The following is a 22,878-nucleotide window of genomic DNA, read 5'->3' as shown; positions in this document are numbered from 1 at the left end:
CACTCCACAGCACTCACAATCCATATATCTTCCAAATCACAGTTCTGGACATCCTACCTTCCATGATGTGCCCTCTTCACTGCCCTAGCTGTGCACTTTTCTACAGGCCTCAGGTTGATTTCTGGGGTATTCAGAATGATTTGATATTTATGCAAAACTTCATCTATACAATTTCTCAGCCTTCTTGGAGGCAGCTTTCATCTTCGGGCTTGATTCTCTGGTGCAGAAAAATGGGTTGTACTTCTTTCACGTTTCTTGCCCTGACCTTATCATCCAGGAAAAGAATGAGCATCTCATTCCCCTGCCATCAACCACAAGAAATAGGCAACAGGCCACACTCCCATAAGTGTCTGCAGTTAAATAACTGGAATGGTCACAGCCAAAACTGTTTCTCCTCAAGGGCTCAGATACATCAGCAAAGACCCAGAGGAGTGTGAGTTCCCTAGGCCAGGAGACAACTTTTAACAGGAAGATTATCAAACATCCCAACTACCATAAACATGTCAAGAAGCAAAAGAAGAAAAACGTATAACTGTGGGATAGAGTCAACACAGATTTTTACTGAGGACATATGCCATGTAGTGAGACACCTCGCCAAGAATACAAATACTAAAAAGACATGGACTTAGTTCTTAAGAATCCTAATATTGCACTGGGTGTTATTCTGTATGTTGGCAAATTGAACACCAATAAAAAATAAATTTATTATTTAAAAAAAAGAATCCTAATATTAGAGGAGAAAAGGAACATAACTGGAAGTAATGAGGAGTGGGCTGGGAAACACAGTTTTACAAAAGGTCAGGAAAAGGGGGTAGAGATTCTCAACAGGCAGAGACGGCTTCTACTTGTGAAGCAGGGAGGGCCCTCTGGAGGACATGACATTTGATGTCTCTCGATCCATGTAGGTGCTGGAACTTCATTCCATTCAGAGATAAATTTGAGATTTAAATTCCAGGACTAAGTCAGAACAACAAAACTCACTAAATTATGCTTAGCTTATATTGACAACTGATCATTAAGAAGAAATGAACACAGAGTTGTGCACGGGGAGTGGCCAGGACATCAGCGCTGAGCTGGGTTTAGGTAAGTGCTGGAGCCTGGGCTGCTGGGATCCTGCTCCGAAGGGAAGTCCTTCCACTGAGGCCTCTAATGGGCTTTCCTGGAGGAAATAGGAGGAGGCTCTCTGCAGCAGGTGGAGGGGAGGCTGCAGGGGGGAAGGGCACAGGTGGCAGGAGGGCTGAGGACACAGGGAAAGGTGGAGAGACACGTGGGAAAGAGCAGGAAGGGGGCTCCAGAGACTCACCAGCGTTTCCAGAGCCACCACACCAGGCCTGCCAGGAGCACCAGGGGCACGATCACCACCAGGAAGACCAAGCCCATGGAAGGGGGCTGCTCTGTGGGGTTGGGCACAGAGGGTGTCATTTCCCGTCCACCCCGGGTTGAACTGCACCTCCCTGCTCCTCTCCACTCCTGTCACCCTCTCCTTGACCAACTGCCCTTCCCCCTTTCCCTTCTCCCATCCCTCCTCAGAGATGGACACTTCACCTAACCCTCCACATCCTCCCACATGTGCAGGACCCCCACCCTCAGCTCTTCCATTTCTGGATTACTGAGTATTTTAGTCCACTTTGGTCTGGAGCCACCAGAACAAATGTTTCATCAGGCTCCCAGCTCTGATGGATGACCATTTACCATTTTGCCCAGCCTGGCCTCAGCTCTTCCTCACCCCAGTGGAGGACCATGTCCTGGCCTCCTAGACTGCTGTGTCTCACACGGCAGGACAGGCCAGCTGCCTCCTTGGCTTTCACATCCAAGGACACCTGAAGGTACCATGTCCCATCAGCATGGGGCAGGACGTCACCTCGCTGGGAGCCTGTCTGCTCCTGCTCGCCCCGCATCCACATCACCCAAACAGGCTTGGGGTAGAAGCCGGAGACGTGGCACACCAGCCGCAGATGGCCAGACCCGGGGCTGGGGCCAGTGGACAGCCAGGCCTCAGGCCTCACTGGAGAGACAGGACAGGGATTCACAGACTGAGGGGAGGTGCTCATATCACGTTAGACAGACACACTTTTCTGCCTTTGAAGCCCATCACCATCACCCCTTCTCCCTCTTGACTCTATAACTCTGAATTTGAGGGCACAGTACAGATTTCTGAGTGCAGGATACAGAAAGTTTGGAGAGAGGGAGCAGGACTGACCTTGTCGCTGGAGATCCACCTTCCCTGCATCAAGAAGACTCAACAAGATCCGGGGGCAGATCTCATTGAGGAGCTTGCGTACTATTTCATGGGAAACATGGTCCTGGTTGAATAGACTGCAGACCTTCTGAGCCCTACTTCCTCCCTCTGGAGATGGCCTCCATGACGTGTTCTGGAAGCTCAGGAGATCAGATCCCTGATAAGCCAACTGCAGGAAGCCTGCTGATGCTTCTCCAAAGTGGGAATCACAGCCTAATACCAGCTGAATCTGAAAGGGATCTGGGGAAGACAGATGTGAGTGATAGGACAGCGGGAGTGAAAGAGATGACATGAGACGAGTGGAAGCCATGGATGGTGGAAGCAGAGGGAAAGTTCAGGGGATTGAAAGGAATGGAGCACAGTTTGGTTTGAGGGGAGCCTCACATCAAGGGGAAGTGGTGGTCACCAGAAGCAGAGGAAGAGCTGATTGATAGAGGAAGGAGCAAAAGTTGGAGGAGAAACATGAAGGATGTGGGCATAAAAAAGGGAAGGGCTCGGCGAGAGAGCTGGGCTAGATACAACCGAGGGTGAAGGGAGCACAGGAGGTGACAGGGTCGCATAGACAGACATCGCTGCTGGGATAGGATGGGGAGAAAAGCACACAGATCAAGGAGTCAGTCACAGAGCGAGGACCAGAGCTGCCTGGTTGGAGGCCAGGGAAAGGGGTGGTCGTGGGAGAACTAGTGGGACGGGAGAGCCCAGCCTGTGGCCAATGAGAGGAGCGAGATGGAGCAGAAGATGTGGATCTTTTCAACAATCGGGGTCTGGCTCCATCCTCTGCCCAGATGAGTGTGAACCTTTATACGGCAGAGAAACAAGAGGTTCAGAGTCCGGTGGAGCTCATTTCCTAGAGGAAGAAGGAACTCAGGGAGACACACACGCACCTGCCACCTGCCACCCAAGCCCGAGGGAACAGAACTCACATTCAAGTTGCCAGTCACGGATGTGGTTATGAAATGTGGAAGGGGATCGGATGGTGTATGTGTAGAATAAGTTCTGCACTTCCAGGAGCTCCTCGTTGCTGAAGTTGCCCTTGGACCAAGGCTGCAGGTAACGGAAAGCTCCTGTCTTGTTGTTCCAGCCGTGAGTCTGCAGCTCATCCAGCCAAGCTGAGCCTTGATTCTGCGTCGAGGAACTGCTGTAAAAGGATGTGGTCAGGATGATCCGGAAGGAGATCGGCTCCTGGGAATCTGTGGGGAAGGACATAAGCTTTGAGAGTGCAAGGCCTGGAGAAGGAAAGGGAGTGGAGACTAAGGTGCCGGGGACGGGACCCTAAATCTGCAGGACAGAGAAACCGTAGTCGACTCAGGAGACACGTGCTGCCCCTGAGCCCGAGCCTCGCACCCATCCTTCAGGAGAGCACAGGGCCCTGGGGCCGGGGATGCTTGGGAAGGACCCAGCTGACTCTCTGCCTGCCCAGGTCTGTGCCGGGAACCCACACCACCCGAGCACACACACAGAGACAATTGCACACACACAACCACACAGGGATCACACATGCGCACCCACATATGCACATCTACACTAGAGACACCCAGACACTTACCCACACATGTGCACGGACACCAGACAGGCACCGGTACACACGTACATATACACGTACTCGAATGCACACAAGCACATGGACACACATAACAGACACACAGACTTACAGACACACAGACTGAGGGAAATGCACAGAGACACACAGGAACAGGTAGACTCAAAAGCACATGTACACACACACACACACACACACACACACACACACACGTGCGCCCTCTGGGCAGGACCCGAGCTCTCACCACCTTCGCTGTCACCCCCCAGTAAGAGAACCGCCAACAGCACAAGTTGCAGGAACAGCATCGTGTTTGCAGATGTTCTTTCTCTTGCAAAGTGGCTCTTTGACGTTGTCCTCATACACAGACCCCCTCCCAGCCCCTCTCCTCTGACTTCCTCTTCACACACAACCCTTCCCTGAGTCTCTGCCACAATGCAAATGTGCTCCTCCCTCAGCCCTGGACACCTACTCAGTCTCACTTCCCCTCGTGCTCTGCCTCCCCTCTGGCCTCCAGCTTCTCCCTGTCACCAGCGTCCATCCTGCCCCTGCCCCCGCCCCCTGATTCAGATGCTACAGAACAAGTCCTGTGTGGCCTGGAATAGTGGCCCCACCTCTCAGCCCTTTCTTCTCACCCAGACAGTAACCCAGGAAAACACCCAGCTCCCAGCACCAGCCCTGGACCTGCTGTCCCTCTGTCCCTCCTGCCCTGTGACACTACCCCCCCAGGTATTTCTGTCCCCGTCCCACCCCCACCCAGCTCCTTCACATCTCTGACTTCTCACTGCTTGTGCCAAAAAACCAACCAAAGAATTCAATTCAGAGATCCACCTGGTTTTATTAAGTGATTCAAGAATGGGGCAGCCTCCCACCTGGCAGGTAAGGGGAGCTCTGAGCTGTGGTGCAAATGGAGGGTTTTCATAGGAAGGAAGTTGGTGAAAGAAGAGAAAGGAGTGTTCCAGGGAAGGTCCCTTACCCTGAACGGGGAGAGCAGGGGGTCTAACCACGCGGATGACCTCCCCTCCGTGGGGATGGAGAGAGCCCATGTGACAGAGAACCTCCCTGGGCCAAACCAGAGAGTCCCTCACTGGTGGTGAAGACTTCCCTCTCTGGGGGAGGTGGGAACTGCAGTTGGTTAGGGATTAAGCCAGATCTGGGGACTTGGTCTGGACCAAGGTGCCATTAGGGCCCAAGGGAAGGGTCTTCTTTTCAACAGATGCTCTATTTGCTTGTCCAGGTTCCCCATGATTGTAGCAGCCTCAGCAACCTCCAGTCCTTAAAACATCAGAAGAATACCCCCTCCGTTTGACCTGCATTAATATATATTCTCTTGCCACCAGTCACTTAGCACCTGCCTGGACCCAAGCACTCTGCCGTCCTCATGAAAGTACAGTGTGCGCAGGGCAGGCACGGTATTCAAGGAGCATTGAGTCTACCTGGGAAGAAAAACGCATAAACTAAGAATATACATTTTAGAATGCTGGGTTAGGTTTTCTTTGTTTGGTTATTTTTTTAATTCCACTCTAGTTAACAATGTTATTTGAGTTTCCGGTGTAGAATAGAGCGATTGAGCAATTCTATACCTTATCAGTGCTCATCAATGTTAATGGAATCCTAAGCCCCTTCACCTGTTTCCCCCACCTTCTCCACTCACCTCCCTTTGGGAACCAGCAGTGTGTTCTCTGTAGATAAGAGTCTGTTTTTGTCACTTGTTTCTTTGTTCTTTTGTTTTGTTCTTTAAATTCCACATGTGAATGAGACCATTTGGCATTTGTCTTGATCTCATGGACTTACATCACTTCCCATCATGTTCTCTAGTTCGATTCATGTGGCTAGTGGAGAGATCAGTTATTTTTATGTCTGAGTGATATTCCATTGTGTGTACATACCACACCTTTTCTTTTTATTCATCTATCTATGGATGCTTGGGTTGCTTCCGTATGTTGCCCACTTAGTACATAAGGCTGCAGTATACATCAGGAGGCATGATTCTTTTCAATGAACTGTTTTCACATTCTTTGGGTAAATATTCAATAACACACAAAAAAATCCAGTAGTAAAATTGCCGTATCTAATAGTAATTCTGTTTTTAATTTTTTTGAGGAGCCTCCGTAGTGCTTTCCATGGTGGACATACTAGTTTACACTCCTCCCAACAGTGGGCAAGTGTTCTTCTTTCTCGACAGACTCATCAACATTTGTTTCTTTCATGGTTTTTGTCTTGTTTGCTTTTAATTTATCCAGTGTGACAGGTGTGAGATGACATCTCATTGTGGTTTTCAATTTCTATATCTCTGATGATGAGTGACGCTGAGCATTTTTTCATCTGTGTGTTGGACATCTGCATGTTTTCTTTGGAGAAATGGCTATTCATGTACTCTGTCCATTTCTAATTGGATTATTTGCTCTCTTAGGTGTTGAGATGTACAAGTTCGTTATATATTTTGCATCCTATTCACTTACCACATATGTTATTAAAATGCCTACTCATATTCAGGAGATTGTCTTTTAGTTTTGTTGATTATTTCCATTGCTGTACAGAAGCTTTTTATTTGGATGTGCTCCCAACAGTTTTGTGTTTGTCTATTTTGTTTTCTATTTTAATTTTATTTCCTTATCCTGAGGAGACATATCTAGAAAAATGCTTCTACTGCTAATGACAAAGACCTTATTGCTTCTGCTGCATTCTAAGATTTTTATGATTTCAGGTCTCACACTTAGGTCCTTAATCTACTTTGACTTTACTTTTCTATGGTGTAAAAAAGAGGTCCAATTTCCTTCCTTTACATGTAGCTGCCTGGTTTTCCCAACACCATTTGTTGAAGAGACTTTCTTTTTTTTTAAATTTGTTTTTATTGGACTTTGATTTGCCAACAGATGCTATAACACCCAGTGCTCATACAATCAAGTGCCTTCCGCAGCACCCATCACCAGTTACCCCAACCCCACCACCACCTACCTCCCTTTCTGCAACCCTTTCTTCATTTCCCAGAGTTAGGAGTCTCCCAAGGTTTGTCTCCCTCTCTAATTTTTACCCACTCGGTTCTCCTCCTTTCCTCTTTAATCCCCTTCACTATTTCTTATATTCCCTGTATGAGTGAAACCATATAATTGTTGTCCTCCTCCAATTGACTTACTTCACTCAGCATAATACCCTCCAGTTCCATCCATGTCAAAGCAAATGGTGGGTATTTGTCATTTCTAGTGGCTGAGGAATATTCCACTGTATAAATAGACCACATCTTCTCTATCCATCATCTTTCGATGGACACCGAGGCTCCCACCACAGTTTGCCTATCGTAGACATTGCTGCTATAAACGTCGGGGTGCAGAGGTCCCGGCGTTTCACTGCATCTGTATCTTTGGGTAAATCCCCAGCAGTGCAATTGCTGGATTGTAAGGCAGATCCATTTTTAACTCTTTGAGGACCCTCCACACAGTTTTCCAGAGTGGCTGCACCAGGTCACATTCCCACCAACAGTGCAGAGGGTTCTCCATTCTCCACATCCTCTCCAACATGTGTTGTCACCTGTCTTATTAATTTTCCCCATTCTCACTGGCGTGAGGTGGGATCTCATTGTGGTTTTGATTTGTATTTCCCTGGTGGCCAGTGATGCGGAGCATTTTCTCATGTGCTTGTTGGCCATGTGCATGTCTTCTTCGGTGAGATGTCTGTTCATGTCTTCTGCCCATCTCATGATTAGATTTTTCCTGCTTTGCTGTTGAGTCAAATAAGTTCTTTATAGATCTTGGATACTAGCCGTTTATCTGATACGTCATTTGCAAATATCTTCTCCCATTCTGTAGGTTGTCTTGTAGTTTTGTTGACTGTTTCTTTTGCTGTGCAAACGCTTCTTATCTTGATGAAGTCCCAATAGTTCGTTCTTGCTTTTGTTTTTCTTGCCTTCGTGGATGTATCTTGCAAGAAGTTGCTGTGGCCAAGTTCAGAAAGGGTGTTGCCTGTGTTCTCCTCTAGGATTTTGATGGATTCTTGTCTCACATTTAGATCTTTTATTCATTTGAGTTTATCTTTGTGTCTGGTGTAAGAGAATGGTCTAGTTTCATTCTTCTGCATGTGAATGTCCAATTTTCCCAGCACCATTTATTGAAGAGACTGCCTTTTTTCCAATGGATGGTCTTTCCCGCTTTGTTGAATATTAGTTGACCATAGAGTTGAGGGTCCACTTCCTGATTCTCTATTCTGTTCCATTGATCTGTGTCCGTTTTTGTGCCAGGACCACGCTGTCTCGATGACCACAGCTTTGTAGTAGAACTTGAAATCCAGCATTTTGATGCCCCCAGCTCTGATTTGTTTTTTCAATATTCCCCTGGCTATTCGGGGAATATTCTGATTCCACACAAATCTTAAGATGATTTGTTCCAATTCTCTGAAGAAAGTCCATGGTATTTTGGTAGCGATTCCATTTAACGTGTACATTGCCCTGGGTAGCATTGACATTTTCACAATATTAATTCTGCCAATCCATGAGCATGGAATGTTTTTCCCTCTCTTTGCATCTTCCTCAATTTCTTGCATAAGTGTTCTGTAGGGCTTAGGGTATAGATCCTTTACCTCTTTGTTTTTTTTTTTTTTTTTTTTTTTTGTTTTCTATTTTATTTATTTCTTTTTTTTTTTTTTTTTTTTATTGGTGTTCAATTTACTAACATACAGAATAACACCCAGTGCCCGTCACCCATTCACTCCCACCCCCCGCCCTCCTCCCCTTCTACCACCCCTAGTTCGTTTCCCAGAGTTAGCAGTCTTTATGTTCTGTCTCCCTTTCTGATATTTCCCACACATTTCTTCTCCCTTCCCTTATTTTCCCTTTCACTATTATTTATATTCCCCAAATGAATGAGAACATATAATGTTTGTCCTTCTCCGACTGACTTACTTCACTCAGCATAATACCCTCCAGTTCCATCCACGTTGAAGCAAATGGTGGGTATTTGTCATTTCTAATAGCTGCGTAATATTCCATTGTATACATAAACCACATCTTCTTTATCCATTCATCTTTCGTTGGACACCGAGGCTCCTTCCACAGTTTGGCTATCGTGGCCATTGCTGCTAGAAACATCGGGGTGCAGGTGTCCCAGCGTTTCATTGCATTTGTATCTTTGGGGTAAATCCCCAACAGTGCAATTGCTGGGTCGTAGGGCAGGTATATTTTTAACTGTTTGAGGAACCTCCACACAGTTTTCCAGAGTGGCTGCACCAGTTCACATTCCCACCAACAGTGTAAGAGGGTTCCCTTTTCTCCACATCCTCTCCAACATTTGTTGTTTCCTGCCTTGTTAATTTTTCCCATTCTCACTGGTGTGAGGTGGTATCTCATTGTGGTTTTGATTTGTATTTCCCTGATGGCAAGTGATGCAGAGCATTTTCTAATGTGTATGTTGGCCATGTCTATGTCTTCTTCTGTGAGATTTCTGTTCATGTCTTTTGTCCATTTCATGATTGGATTGTTTGTTTCTTTGGTGTTGAGTTTAATAAGTTCTTTATAGATCTTGGAAACTAGCCCTTTATCTGATATGTCATTTGCAAATATCTTCTCCCATTCTGTAGGTTGTCTTTGAGTTTTGTTGACTGTATCCTTTGCTGTGCAAAAGCTTCTTATCTTGATGAAGTCCCAATAGTTCATTTTTGCTTTTGTTTCTTTTGCCTTCGTGGATGTGTCTTGCAAGAAGTTACTATGGCCGAGTTCAAAAAGGGTGTTGCCTGTGTTCTTCTCTAGGATTTTGATGGAATCTTGTCTCACATTTAGATCTTTCATCCATTTTGAGTTTATCTTTGTGTCTGGTGCAAGAGAGTGGTCTAGTTTCATTCTTCTGCATGTGGATGTCCAATTTTCCCAGCACCATTTATTGAAGAGACTGTCTTTCTTCCAATGGGTAGTCTTTCCTCCTTTATCGAATATTAGTTGCCCATAAAGTTCAGGGTCCACTTCTGGATTCTCTACTCTGTTCCACTGATCTATGTGTCTGTTTTTGTGCCAGTACCACACTGTCTTGATGACCACAACTTTGTAGTACAACCTGAAATCTGGCATTGTGATGCCCCCAGATATGGTTTTCTTTTTTAAAATTCCCCTGGCTATTCGGGGTCTTTTCTGATTCCACACAAATCTTAAAATAATTTGTTCTAACTCTCTGAAGAAAGTCCATGGTATTTTGATAGGGATTGCATTAAACGTGTATATTGCCCTGGGTAACATTGACATTTTCACAATATTAATTCTGCCAATCCATGAGCATGGAATATTTTTCCATCTCTTTGTGTCTTCCTCAATTTCTTTCAGAAGTGTTCTATAGTTTTGAGGGTATAGATCCTTTACATCTTTGGTGAGGTTTATTCCTAGGTATCTTATGCTTTTGGGTGCAATTGTAAATGGGATTGACTCCTTAATTTCTCTTTCTTCAGTCTCATTGTTAGTGTATAGAAATGCCACTGACTTCTGGGCATTGATTTTGTATCCTGCCATGCTACCGAATTGCTGTATGAGTTCTAGCAATCTTGGGGTGGAGACTTTTGGGTTTTCTATGTAGAGTATCATGTCATCGGCGAAGAGGGAGAGTTTGACTTCTTCTTTGCCAATTTGAATGCCTTTAATGTCTTTTTGTTGTCTGATTGCTGAGGCTAGGACTTCCAGTACTATGTTGAATAGCAGTGGTGAGAGTGGACATCCCTGTCTTGTTCCTGATCTTAGGGGAAAGGCTCCCAGTGCTTCCCCATTGAGAATGATATTTGCTGTGGGCTTTTCATAGATGGCTTTTAAGATGTCGAGGAATGCTCCCTCTATCCCTACACTCTGAAGAGTTTTGATCAGGAATGGATGCTGTATTTTGTCAAATGCTTTCTCTGCATCCAATGAGAGGATCATATGGTTCTTGGTTTTTCTCTTGCTGATATGATGAATCACATTGATTGTTTTACGGGTGTTGAACCAGCCTTGTGTCCCAGGGATAAATCCTACTTGGTCATGGTGAATAATTTTCTTAATGTACTGTTGGATCCTATTGGCCAGTATCTTGTTGAGAATTTTTGCATCCATGTTCATCAGGGATATTGGTCTGTAATTCTCCTTTTTGGCGGGGTCTTTGTCTGGCTTTGGAATTAAGGTGATGCTGGCTTCATAGAACGAATTTGGAAGTACTCCATCTCTTTCTATCTTTCCAAACAGCTTTAGGAGAATAGGTATGATTTCTTCTTTAAACGTTTGATAAAATTCTCCTGGGAAGCCATCTGGCCCTGGACTCTTGTGTCTTGGGAGGTTTTTGATGACTGCTTCAATTTCCTCCCTGGTTATTGGCCTGTTCAGGTTTTCTATTTCTTCCTGTTCCAGTTTTGGTAGTTTGTGGCTTTCCAGGAATGCGTCCATTTCTTCTAGATTGCCTAATTTATTGGCGTATAGCTGTTCATAATATGTTTTTAAAATCGTTTGTATTTCCTTGGTGTTGGTAGTGATCTCTCCTTTCTCATTCATGATTTTATTAATTTGAGTCTTCTCTCTCTTCTTTTTAATAAGGCTGGCTAATGGTTTATCTATCTTATTAATTCTTTCAAAGAACCAACTCCTGGTTCTGTTGATCTGTTCCACAGTTCTTCTGGTCTCGATTTCGTTGAGTTCTGCTCGAATCTTTAGTAGCTCCCTTCTTCTCTTGGGTGTAGGATCTATTTGCTGTTTTTTCTCTAGCTCCTTTATGTGTAAGGTTAGCTTTTGTATTTGAGTTCTTTCCAGTTTTTGAATGGATGCTTGTATTGCGATGTATTTCCCCCTTAGGACTGCTTTTGCTGCATCCCAAAGATTTTGAACGGTTGTATCTTCATTCTCATTAGTTTCCATGAATCTTTTTAATTCTTCCTTAATTTCCTGGTTGACCCTTTTATCTTTTAGCAGGATGGTCCTTAACCTCCATGTGTTTGAGGTCCTTCCAAACTTCTTGTTGTGATTTAGTTCTAATTTCAAGGCATTATGGTCCGAGAATATGCAGGGGACAATCCCAATCTTTTGGTATCGGTTCAGACCCGATTTGTGACCCAATATGTGGTCTATTCTGGAGAAAGTTCCATGTGCGCTTGAGAAGAATGTGTATTCAGTTGAGTTTGGATGTAAAGTTCTGTAGATATCTGTGAAATCCATCTGGTCCAGTGTATCATTTAAAGCTCTCGTTTCTTTGGAGATGTTTTGCTTAGAAGACCTATCGAGTATAGAAAGAGCTAGATTGAAGTCACCAAGTATAAGTGTATTATTATCTAAGTATTTCTTCACTTTGGTTAATAATTGATTTATATATTTGGCAGCTCCCACATTTGGAGCATATATATTGAGGATTGTTAAGTCCTCTTGTTGAATAGATCCTTTAAGTATGATATAGTGTCCCTCTTCATCTCTCACTACAGTCTTTGGGGTAAATTTTAGTTTATCTGATATAAGGATGGCTACCCCTGCTTTCTTTTGAGGACCATTCGAATGGTAAATGGTTCTCCAACCTTTTATTTTCAGGCTGTAGGTGTCCTTCTGTCTAAAATGAGTCTCTTGTAGACAGCAAATAGATGGGTCCTGCTTTTTTATCCAGTCTGAAACCCTGCGCCTTTTGATGGGGTCATTAAGCCCGTTCACATTCAGAGTTACTATTGAGAGATATGAGTTTAGTGTCATCATGATATCTATTCAGTCTTTGTTTTTGTGGACTGTTCCACTGAACTTCTTCTTAAAGGGGAATTTTAAGAGGCCCCCTTAAAATTTCTTGCAGAGCTGGTTTGGAGGTCACATATTCTTTTAGTTGCTGCCTGTCTTGGAAGCTCTTTATCTCTCCTTCCATTTTGAATGAGAGCCTTGCTGGATAAAGTATTCTTGGTTGCATGTTCTTTTCATTTAGGACCCTGAATATATCCTGCCAGCCCTTTCTGGCCTGCCAGGTCTCTGTGGAGAGGTCTGCTGTTACCCTAATACTCCTCCCCATAAAAGTCAGGGATTTCTTGTCTCTTGCTGCTTTAAGGATCTTCTCCTTATCTTTGGAATTTGCAAGCTTCACAATTAAATGTCGAGGTGTTGAACGGTTTTTATTGATTTTAGGGGGGGATCTCTCTATTTCCTGGATCTGAATGCCTGTTTCCCTTCCCAGATTAGGAAAGTTTTCAGCTAGAATTTGTTCAAATACATATTCTGGCCCTCTGTCCCTTTCGGCGCCCTCGGGAACCCCAATTAAACGTAGGTTTTTCTTCCTCAGGCTGTCGTTTATTTCCCTTAATCTATCTTCATGGTCTTTTAATTGTTTGTCTCTTTTTTCCTCAGTTTCCCTCTTTGCTGTCAACTTGTCTTCTAGGTCACTCACTCGTTCTTCCACCTCGTTAACCCTCGTCGTTAGGACTTCTAGTTTGGATTGCATCTCATTCAATTGGTTTTTAATTTCTGCCTGATTAGCTCTAAATTCTGCAGTCATGAAGTCTCTTGAGTCCTTTATACTTTTTTCTAGAGCCACCAGTAGCTGTATAATAGTGCTTCTGAATTGGCTTTCTGACATTGAATTGTAATCCAGATTTTGTAACTCTGTGGGAGAGAGGACTGTTTCTGATTCTTTCTTTTGAGGTGAGGTTTTCCTTCTAGTCATTTTGCTCAGTGCAGAGTGGCCAAAAGCAAGTTGTATTGGGAAAAAGAGAAAAAGAGAGGAGAGAAAGAAGGAAAGAAAAGAGAAAGAGAAAAAAAAAGGGAAGAAAAAGAAAAAAAAAACGAAAGAGAAAAAAAAAAAAAAAAAGAAGAAGAAAAAGGGAAAGAAAAAGAAAGGAGAAAAAAAGGGGGTGGGGGAAGGAAACAAATCAAAAAGCAAAACAAAACAAAAACAAAAACAAAAACAAAAACAAACAAACAAAAAAAGAACCACCGGGGAGTATCTTCTGATTCTGTGTACTTTAAGTCCCTTGGCTTCTCCTGGAAGTTGTCCGTCTAGCTGGTCTTCTGGGGGAGGGGCCTGTTGTGCTGATTTTCAGGTGTTAGCAGTTGGGGGAGCTGCTGTGCCCCTGCCTGGTGCAGGGCTCGGTGGGGGTTGTTTACCCCGTGAGGCCGCAGGAGGAACAGCCCCAGTGGCGGGGCAGCTCTGGAAACCTGGATTCAGCTCCGGCAGGAACTCCGTCTGCAGGGCCTGGAGGCTCCGGGCGGGGCCGCTGATCTGCTCAGCTGGGGCAGGAGCGTCCTTGCTGTCCTGGGCCCTCCCGGCCTCTGCCTGTCCCGGGGGAGGCCGGATCCTGGGCTGTGTCCCGGCGCCCTGTGCTCCGGAGCCTGCGCTGGTGGATTCGCGCTCCCGGGCCGCGCAACCCCCTCCGCGGAGCTGCCGCCCGAGCCCCTCCGAGCTGCTCCTGGAACCGCGCAGCCCCCTCCGCACGGAGCCTCTTCCTCTGCCCGAGCCCCTCCGAGCTGCTCCCGGGGCCGCGCAGCCCCCTCCGCGGAGCCGCCGCCCGAGCCCCCAGAGCTGCTCCGGGTCCCGCCGGGTCCCGCCGTGCGCGCTGCAGCCCTTAGGGAGCTCGGCGCACTCTCCTGGGCTCGCAGTTGCTGTTACTGTCCCCGGGAGCCCGAGGGCATCCCCGCCCTCCTGGGTCCTGCTCCAACTCCCTGCGAGCGCCTTTCCCCCGGGAAGGTTGGTGCAGCTCCTGCGTCTCCGGGACGGGGCTCTCCTGTCCTGGGGACACTCGCCCCGGCCTCAGCCCGGCTCCTCGCGGGGCCCCTCCCCCTCGGAGGCCTTTGTTTCTTTACTTCTTTTTCCCCGTCTTCCTACCTTGATAGATGCGCGAACTCTTCTCACTGTTGCATTCCAGCTGGTCTCTCTTTGAATCTCAGGCCGAATTCATAGATTTTCAGGATAATTTGAAGGTTTTCTAGGTAGTTTGGTGGAGACAGGTGATTTGGAGACCCTACTCCTCCGCCATCTTGCTCCTCCCCCTCTCCTTTACCTCTTTGGTTAGGTTTATTCCTAGGTATCTTATGCTTGGGGTGCAATTGTAAATGGGATTGACTCCTTCCTTTCTCTTTCTTCAGTCTCATTGTTAGTGTATAGAAATGCCACTGATTTCTGGGCATTGATTTTGTATCCTGCCACACTGCCGAATTGCTGTATGAGTTCCAGCAATCTTAGGGTGGAGTCTTTTGGGTTTTCTATGTACAGTATCATGTCATCTGAGAAGAAGGAGAGTTTGACGTCTTCTTTGCCAATTTGAATGCCTTTTATTTCTTTTGGTTGCCTGATTGCTGAGGCTAGGACTTCCAGTACTATGTTGAATAGCAGTGGTGAGAGTGGACATCCCTGTCTTGTTCCTGATCTTAGGGGAAAGGCTCCCAGTATTTCCCCATTGAGAAGGATATTTTCTGTGGGCTTTTTGTAGATGGCTTTTAAGATTCTGAGGAATGTTCCCTCTATCCCTACACTCTGAGGAGTTTTGATCAGGAATGGATGCTGTATTTTGTCAAATGCTTTCTCTGCATCTATTGAAAGGATACTATGCTTCTTGTTTTTTCTCTTGCTGATGTGATCTATTACATTGATTGTTTTACTAGTGTTGAACCAGCCTTGCATCCCAGGGGTAAATCCCACTTGGTTATCCTGAATAATCTTAATATACTGTTGAATCCTATTGGCTAGTATCTTGTTGAGAATTTTTGCATCTGTGTTTGTCAGGGATATTAGTCTATAATTTTCCTTTTTGGTGGGGTCGTTGTCTGATTTTGGAATTAAGGTGATGCTGGCCTCATAAAACGAGTTTGGAAGTATTCCATCTCTTTCTAACCTTCAGAACAGCTTTAGTAGAATAGGTATGTTTTCCTTTTTTTGTATTATTTCCTCCTTAAATGTTTGATAGAATCCCCCTGGGAAGCCATCGGGACCTGGACTTTTGTTTCTTGGGAAGTTTTTGATGACTGTTTCAGTCTCCTCGGTGGTAATTGGCTTGATCTGCTTTTTATTTCTCCCTATTCCAGTTTTGGTAATTTGTGGTTTTCCAGATATGCACTCATTTCTTTTAGATTGCCTAATTTTTTGACATAGAGCTGCTCATAATACATTTTTAAAAACGTTTGTACTTCCTTGGTATTGGTTGTGATCTCTCCTCTTTCATGATTTATTAATTTGAGTCTTTTTTCTTTTTTTTTTAAGAAGGCTGGCTAGAGATGTAGCTATGTTATTAATTCTTTCAAAGAACCGACTCCTGGTTTTGTTGATCTGTTCTACAGCTCTTCTGGTCTCTATTTCATTGAGTTCTTCTCGAATCTTTATTATGTCTCTTCTTCTGCTTGGTGTAAGTTTTACTTCCTGTTCTTTCTCCAATTCCTTTAGGTACGAGTTTAGCTTGTGTATTTGAGTTGTTTCCAATTTTTTGAGGGAGGCTTGTATTGCAATGTACTTCCCTTTTAGAACTGCTTTTGCTGTATCTCAAAGATTTTGAATGGTTGTATCTTCGTTTCATTAGTTTCCATGAATCTTTTTAAGTCTTCTCTAATTTCCCAGGGGTTTTTCTAAAGATTTTATTTATTTATTTATTAATGAAAGACATAGAGAGAGAGGCAGAGACACAGGATGAAAGATAAGTAGACTCCCTGCAAGAAGCCTGATGTGGGACTCGATCCTGAACCCCAGGATCATGCCCTGAGCCAAGGGCAGATGTTCTATCACTGAGTCACACAGGCATCCCTCTAATATTCTGGTTGACCCTTTCATCTTTCAGTAGGATGCTCTTTAACCTCCTTGTGTTTGAGTTTCTTCCAAATTTATTCTGGTGATTGAGTTCTAGTTTCAAAAAATTGTGGTCTGAAAATATACAGAGGACAATCCTAATCTTTTGGTATCGGTTGAGACCTGATTTGTGACCCAGTATGTGGCCTATTCTGGAGAAAGTTCCATGCGCACTTGAGAAGAATATGTATTCAGTTGTGTTTGGATGGAAAGTTCTGTAAAAATCTGTGAAATCCATCTGGTCCAGTGTATCATTTAAGGCCCTTATTTCTTTGGTGATGTTCTGCTTAGAAAATCTATCATTCACTGAAAGTGCCATGTTCAAGTCTCCTACTATTAGTGTATTATTATCTAAGTGTCTCTTTACTTTAGTTATTAATTGATTGATATACTTGGCAGCTCCCACATTAGGGGCATAAATATTCATGATTGTTAGGTCTTCTTGATGGATAGACCCTTTAAGTATGACATAGTATCCCTCTTCATCTTTTACTATAGTCTTTGGGATAAACTTTAATGTACCTGATATGAGGATTGCTACCCCTGCTTTCTTTGGATGACCATTTGAGAGGTAAATGGTTCTCTACCTCTTCATTTTCAGGATGGAGGTGTCCTTAATTCTAAAATGAGTCTCTTGTAGACGGTATATAGATGGGTCTTGCTTTTTTTATTCAGTTCAAAACCCTGCATCTTTTGATGAGCTCATTTAGCCCATTCACATTCAGAGTTACTATTGAAAGAAATGAATTTAGTGTCATTGTTCCTATTCAGTCCCTGTTTTTGTGGATTATTTCTTTGAGCTGCCTCTTTCTTTTACAGGGTCCCCCTCAATATGTCTTACAGAGCTGGTTTAGTGGTCACATATTTTTTCAGTTTCTGCCTATCTTGGAAGCTCTTGATCTCTCCTTCTATTCTGAATGAGACCCTTGCTGGGTAACGTATTCTTGGCTGCATGTTCTTCTCATTTAGGACCCTGAATATATCCTACCAGCCCTTTCTGGCCTGCCAGGTCTCTGTGGAGAGGTCTGCTGATAATCTAATATTTCTCCTCAAATAAGTTAAGGATTGCTTGTCTCTTGCTGCTTTAATGATTTTCTCTTTATCTTTGGAATTTGCAAGTTTCACTATTACATGTTAGGGTGTTGAACAGCTTTTTTTTTTTTATTTTGGGGGTCATCCTATCTCCTGGATCTGAATGCCTGTTTCCTTCACCAGATTAGGGAAGTTCTCAGCTATGATTTGTTCCAATATACTTTGTGGTGCTCTTTCTCTCAGCCTCTTCTGGAATCCCAATTATATGTATATTCCTCCTTCTCAAACTATCATTTTTTCCCCAAGTCTTTCCTCATGGGCTCTTAATTGTTTTTCTCTTTTTTCCTCAACTTTTTTCCTTACCATCATGTTGTCTTCTATTTCACTTACTCTCTCTTCCACCTCACTAACCCTAGCAGTTAGGACCTCCAGTTTGGATTGCATCTCTTTTAATTGATTTTTTATTTCAGCCTGATTAGATCTCAATTCTGCAGTAATAAAGTCTCTAGAGTCCTTCATGCTTTTTTCCAGAGCCACCAGTAGCTTTATAATTGTGCTTCTGAATTGACTTTCTGACATTGTATTGAAATCCAAATTCTGTAACTCTGCGGCAGAAAGTACTGTTTCTTATTCTTTCTTTTGAGGTGAATTCTTCCTTCTACTCATTTTGTCCAGTGCAGAGTGGCTGTATGAGCAGGCTGAGTCAAGAATATCAAACACAACCTAAGTAAAATACACCCTAGATGATTCTGAAGAGGTCAGAGACGAGAAAATAAAAGAAAAGGAACAGAACAAAATAAAACAAAAGAACCACTAAAGTGAAAAACAAAATTTAAAACAAAGTAGTAAAAATACAAGGCCAAAAATCACAAAGGAGGAGAAAAAAGAAAAAGGTAAAGAAAAGAGGAAAAAAGTGGGGGTGGAGGATGGTGGTGGTGAGGAAGTGGTAGTGGAGAGAAAACCTAGTCTACGTGAGGGGTCCTAGAGAGTGATACTCTTGGCTCTGAGTATATTTTGTTCTGTATGTTAGAAGATGCTCAATCCCAAATTTACATAAATCAGCAATACTTATATAAAGCCCAAATATTTACCACAAAAACATAAACAAGATAAAAGAAAGGGGCAGAATGGGGAGGAAGAAAGAATATAATCTCACAGAATAAACCAGAAAGCATTCCACTTGGTTCTGGGTGCATGCTGGTCATGTTTTAGAAGGCACTAACTTCCACTATTGTAGAACAAAACAAGGCAGAAAAAAACAAAAAACAAAAACCTATATTTCATATATCTACCAAGATTAAATTGAATACGTTGAAGGGAATCCAGAAGTGAAAAATATATCTAAGACGTGTAATTGTAGAGATATGAAAGTCAAAAGGAAAAAAAAACTTTAAAATGAAGAACTGGTAAAATACTCTAGCCAATGTGGGAAAGGAAAAAATATTGGAAATTTTTAGTCTGATATAAAAATGAGTCATAATGGGAAAGGGGAGGGGAAGAAAAAGAAAAGGGGGACCCTCTAGTTCTACATACTATTTTCCTTTGGTCCTGGAGCTTTCCAGCACTGCCTAGTCAATAAACTTGCTCTTCCCTTGTTCTTCCAGCTGATCTTCTGGGAGAGAGTCCACTGTGTGGATTCTCAGGTGTCTGTGCTGGTGAGAGCTGCCCCGCCCCCTGCCAGGTGCCAGCTCAGTGTGAGCGCTTTCTCCTGTGAGGCCTGTGTTCCCTGGAGGCCCCGCCTCTCCCAGACACAAGGTGAAACAAGGAAGAAAAACAACAATGGTGGCGGCCAGAATTCCAGCTCTGGAGGCAGCTCCCTGTGAGTAACTAACCACAGTCTCCCCATCCACGCTGGCCTAGATGCTCCCGGGGCAAGGGCAGGTGCACTGATCTGGACAGCTTGCAGGGTGCCCAGGGGCAGAGAGTTCTCACTGTCCTGTGCCCTCCCTGCTTCTGCCAGTCCCAGGGGAATGCAGGATCGCTGGCTTTGTCTGCTTTGGCACACTGGGATCCAGGGCCCTGTGCCACTAGACTAGCGCTCCTGGGGACCACCTCTCCCAAAGGGAATGGAGGACAGCCACCTCCACCCAGAGGTGGTCCGCCTAACCAACTGGCTTCTTCCAAATGCCCCAGAGAGTTTGTGGCCCTCCAGCCTTTTACCAATAATGGACCGCAGTTTTCTGTGATATTTCCCCAGGGCACCCCTCCTCTTATAGTGACTCCTGGAATCTTGAGGCTTCACTACCCCTCCTGAGATTTTCCCTGATTTCCCTACTAAGCACTTTTCCATCAGGGAAAACTCTGGTGAGGATTTTTAAAGTTCCCGCTTCGCAGTGGTTGAGCTTTCCTGCCCAGGACGCTTTCACTGCTCTGCTTTAGCCTGGCTACTCAGTTACCCTCCCCCACTTTTTTTTTCATCTTCCTGACTTGTTAAAAGCAGAAACTTTTCTCTCTGTAGCATTTCACCTGTTCTCTCTTTAAATCTCAGGTCGAATTCATAGGTGTTCAGGATGTTTTGAAGGTTATCTAGGTAAGTTTGTGGGACCAGGTGAGTGAGGACCCTATTCCTCCACCCTCTTGCCCCCTTCCAGATACTTTCTTTAAAAAAGAAGAAAATAAAGAAAGAAAACCAACAAGGAAACACTGGGTTTGAGTGATACACTGGGCCAGATGAACTTAATAGATATATTCATAACATTTCATCCTAAAGCAATAGAATACACATTCTTCTCAAATGCAGATGGGACATTCTCCAGAGTAGATAATGTACCTGATCAAAATGAGCCCTCAACAAGTACAAAAGGATTGAGATCATATGATGCATATTTTCAGACCACAACACTATGAAACTTGAAGTCAACCACAAGAAAAAATTTGGAAAGACCACAAATATATAGAGGTTAAAGAGCATCCTATTAAGTAATGAATGGGTTAAGCAGGAAATAGAGAGCAAATAAAAAATTTCATGGAAGCAAATGAAAATGGAAACTGGTAACCAAACCTTTGGGATGCAACAAAGACAGTTCTAAGAGGGAATATATTCTACTACAGGCCTACCTCAAGAAGCAAGAAAAGCCTCAAAGACACAACCTAAATTTATGCCTAAAAGAGCTACAAAAGGGACAGTAATGATAGGCTAGTGAAAGCAGAAGAAGGGAAATAATAACGATTATGGCAGAAATAAATGACATAGAAAAAAAAGAAAGGAAAGCAAAACATTAGAGCCTATCAACAAAACTAAAGACTGGTCCTTCAAAAGAATTAATAACATTGATAAACCCCCTTAGAGAGACTTAGCAAAAAAAAAAAAAAAAGGAGAAATGATCCAAATAGATAAAGTTACAAATGAAAGATGAGAGATCACAAATAATAGCTCAGAAATACAATTACAATAGAAAACTATGAAAAGCTGCACTCCAGCAAACTGCAAAATCTGGAAGAAATGGACAAATTCCTAGAAACTTGCAAACTACTAAAAGTGAAAAAATAAGAAATAGAAAATTTGAAAAGACCCACAACAAGCAAAAAAATTGAAACAGTAATCAAAAAATTTGCAATGAACAAAATCCTGGGCCTGTTGACTTCCAAAGGGAATTCTACCAAACATTTAAAAAAGAGTCAATACCTATTCTTTCCAAACTGTTCCAAAAAGTAGAAATGGAAGGAAAACTTCCAGACTCATTCTATGAAGCTAGCATTGCCTTGATTCCTAAACCAAACAAATACCCTACTTAAAAAAAATTGCATGCAAATATTCCTGGTGTACATGGATGCAAAAATTTTCATTATCATTTTCACCAGTACATTAAAAGAATTATTCACCATGATCAACTGAGATTTATTCCTGGGCTGCAAGAGTGGTTCAATGTCTACAAATTAATCAGTAGGATACACCATGTTAATAAAAGAAAGGATATGAATGATACGATCCTCTCAATAGCTGCAGAAAACGCATTTGATAAAGCACAGCATCCATTCTTGATAAAAATTCTCAACAGGGCACCTGGGTGGCGCTCAGTGGTTGAGCACCTGCCTTTGGTTCAGAGTGTGATTCCAGGGGCCCGGGATCGAGTCCCACATCAGACTCTCTGCAGGGAGTATGCTTCTCCCTCTGCCTATGTCTCTGCCTCTGTGTGTGTGTGTGTCTCAAATAAATAAATAAATAAATAAATAAAAAAAATATTTTTTAAAACACTCTCAAGAAAGTAGGGATGGATGGAACATAGTTCAACATCATAGGGGCCACATATGAAAGACAAATAGTTAATATCATCATCAGTGTGGAAAAACGGAGATCCTTTCCCCTAAGGTCAGGAACAAGACAGAAATGTCCACCCTCACCATCCCTATTTAACACAATACTGGAAATCTTAGCCTCAGCAATCAGACAACAAAAATAATTAAAAGGCATTCAAATTGACCAGGAAGAAGTCAAACTATCACTATTTGGAGGTGACATGATACTCTGTGTAGAAAACCTAAAAGATTCCACCAAAAAAAAAAAAATGATAACTGATAGAAGAATTCAGCAAAGTTGCAGGATATATAATCAACATGCAGAAATCTGTTGCATTTCTAGGAGGGAAGATGATGGAAGAGTAGAGGACCTCATTTCATCTGGTCCCTTGAATTCAGCTAGCTAGCTATCAAATCACTCTAAACACCTGTCAATTCGACCTGAGATCTAAGAAAAGGGTTGCGGCAATTCTACAAATAGAAAAGTGACCACTTTGTGCAAGGTGGAAGGTGCAGATACGTGAAGGTGAGTGGATATATCAGAAGGTAAACTGCGGGGGGTGGCGGAGGAGGGAGACTGTTAAGGCAGCTAGGGGAGGTGATATAGCAGCGAGTGCAAAATTAGAACTTTCAGAAGTCTGCTCTGTGGAGGGACAGCACTCTGCCTGAAAGGTGCTCAGGTGGAAAAGCAGGGCAAAATCCTAAGTGGGACAATGTAGTCTCAGGATCCCTGGGGTCACAGAAAGAGCAGGGATGCCTGAGTGCAGCACAGTTCCTAAGCATTGGAGCAGAGAAGCTGGCTACCATCAATGAGCCAGGGGAGGGCTCTCAGCTTTCTGTTGCCATAAACCACAAACTGTGGCACCATCAGGCAACTGCTGTCCAAGCAGGGGCCCAGCAAGTGATAGAAATGCAGCAAGACCCTCCTGTCCCCAGAAGAAACAGCAGGGCTGTGTGCATGATCCAGTGATCATTCTAAGAACAGGGGCCCAGAAAGTGGTAGAACCACAATGAGACCCATCTCCTTCCCCAAAGAGGACTGGTGTGGCTGTGCAATCTAGGAGTCTGCAGTTTGGCACACACAAAAGTGATTGCCTGCTTATCCCTGAGGGTGC

General features: G+C 43.8%; 1 protein-coding gene across 3 annotated transcripts in view; it reads right to left on the bottom strand.

Annotated features, from left to right (window-relative positions):
- Nucleotides 1–540: 540 nt before the first annotated feature.
- LOC144307029 (T-cell surface glycoprotein CD1a-like) overlaps nucleotides 541–22,878 on the bottom strand; it is a 45,956-nt gene continuing 23,618 nt past the window's right edge. The window contains exons 1-6 of one of the 3 annotated variants that reach the window (XM_077886576.1): nucleotides 4,024–4,148; nucleotides 3,163–3,429; nucleotides 2,201–2,479; nucleotides 1,727–2,005; nucleotides 1,304–1,394; nucleotides 541–1,159 (exon numbers count right to left, since the gene is read on the bottom strand). In XM_077886576.1, the coding sequence (XP_077742702.1) occupies nucleotides 1,147–1,159; nucleotides 1,304–1,394; nucleotides 1,727–2,005; nucleotides 2,201–2,479; nucleotides 3,163–3,429; nucleotides 4,024–4,138 (1,044 nt within the window). In that variant the 5' untranslated portion in view covers nucleotides 4,139–4,148 and the 3' untranslated portion in view covers nucleotides 541–1,146. Of the gene's footprint in view, nucleotides 1,160–1,303; nucleotides 1,395–1,726; nucleotides 2,006–2,200; nucleotides 2,480–3,162; nucleotides 3,430–4,023; nucleotides 4,149–22,878 lie in introns of those variants that run through there. The other 2 variants (XM_077886577.1, XM_077886578.1) reach the window with 2 other exon arrangements.

Source organism: Canis aureus, chromosome 38, assembly GCF_053574225.1.
Source record: "Canis aureus isolate CA01 chromosome 38, VMU_Caureus_v.1.0, whole genome shotgun sequence".
Taxonomy (NCBI): Eukaryota; Metazoa; Chordata; class Mammalia; order Carnivora; family Canidae; genus Canis; species Canis aureus.
The sequence above is the reverse complement of the archived record's forward strand: the minus strand, read 5'-3'. Positions and strand labels throughout refer to the sequence as shown.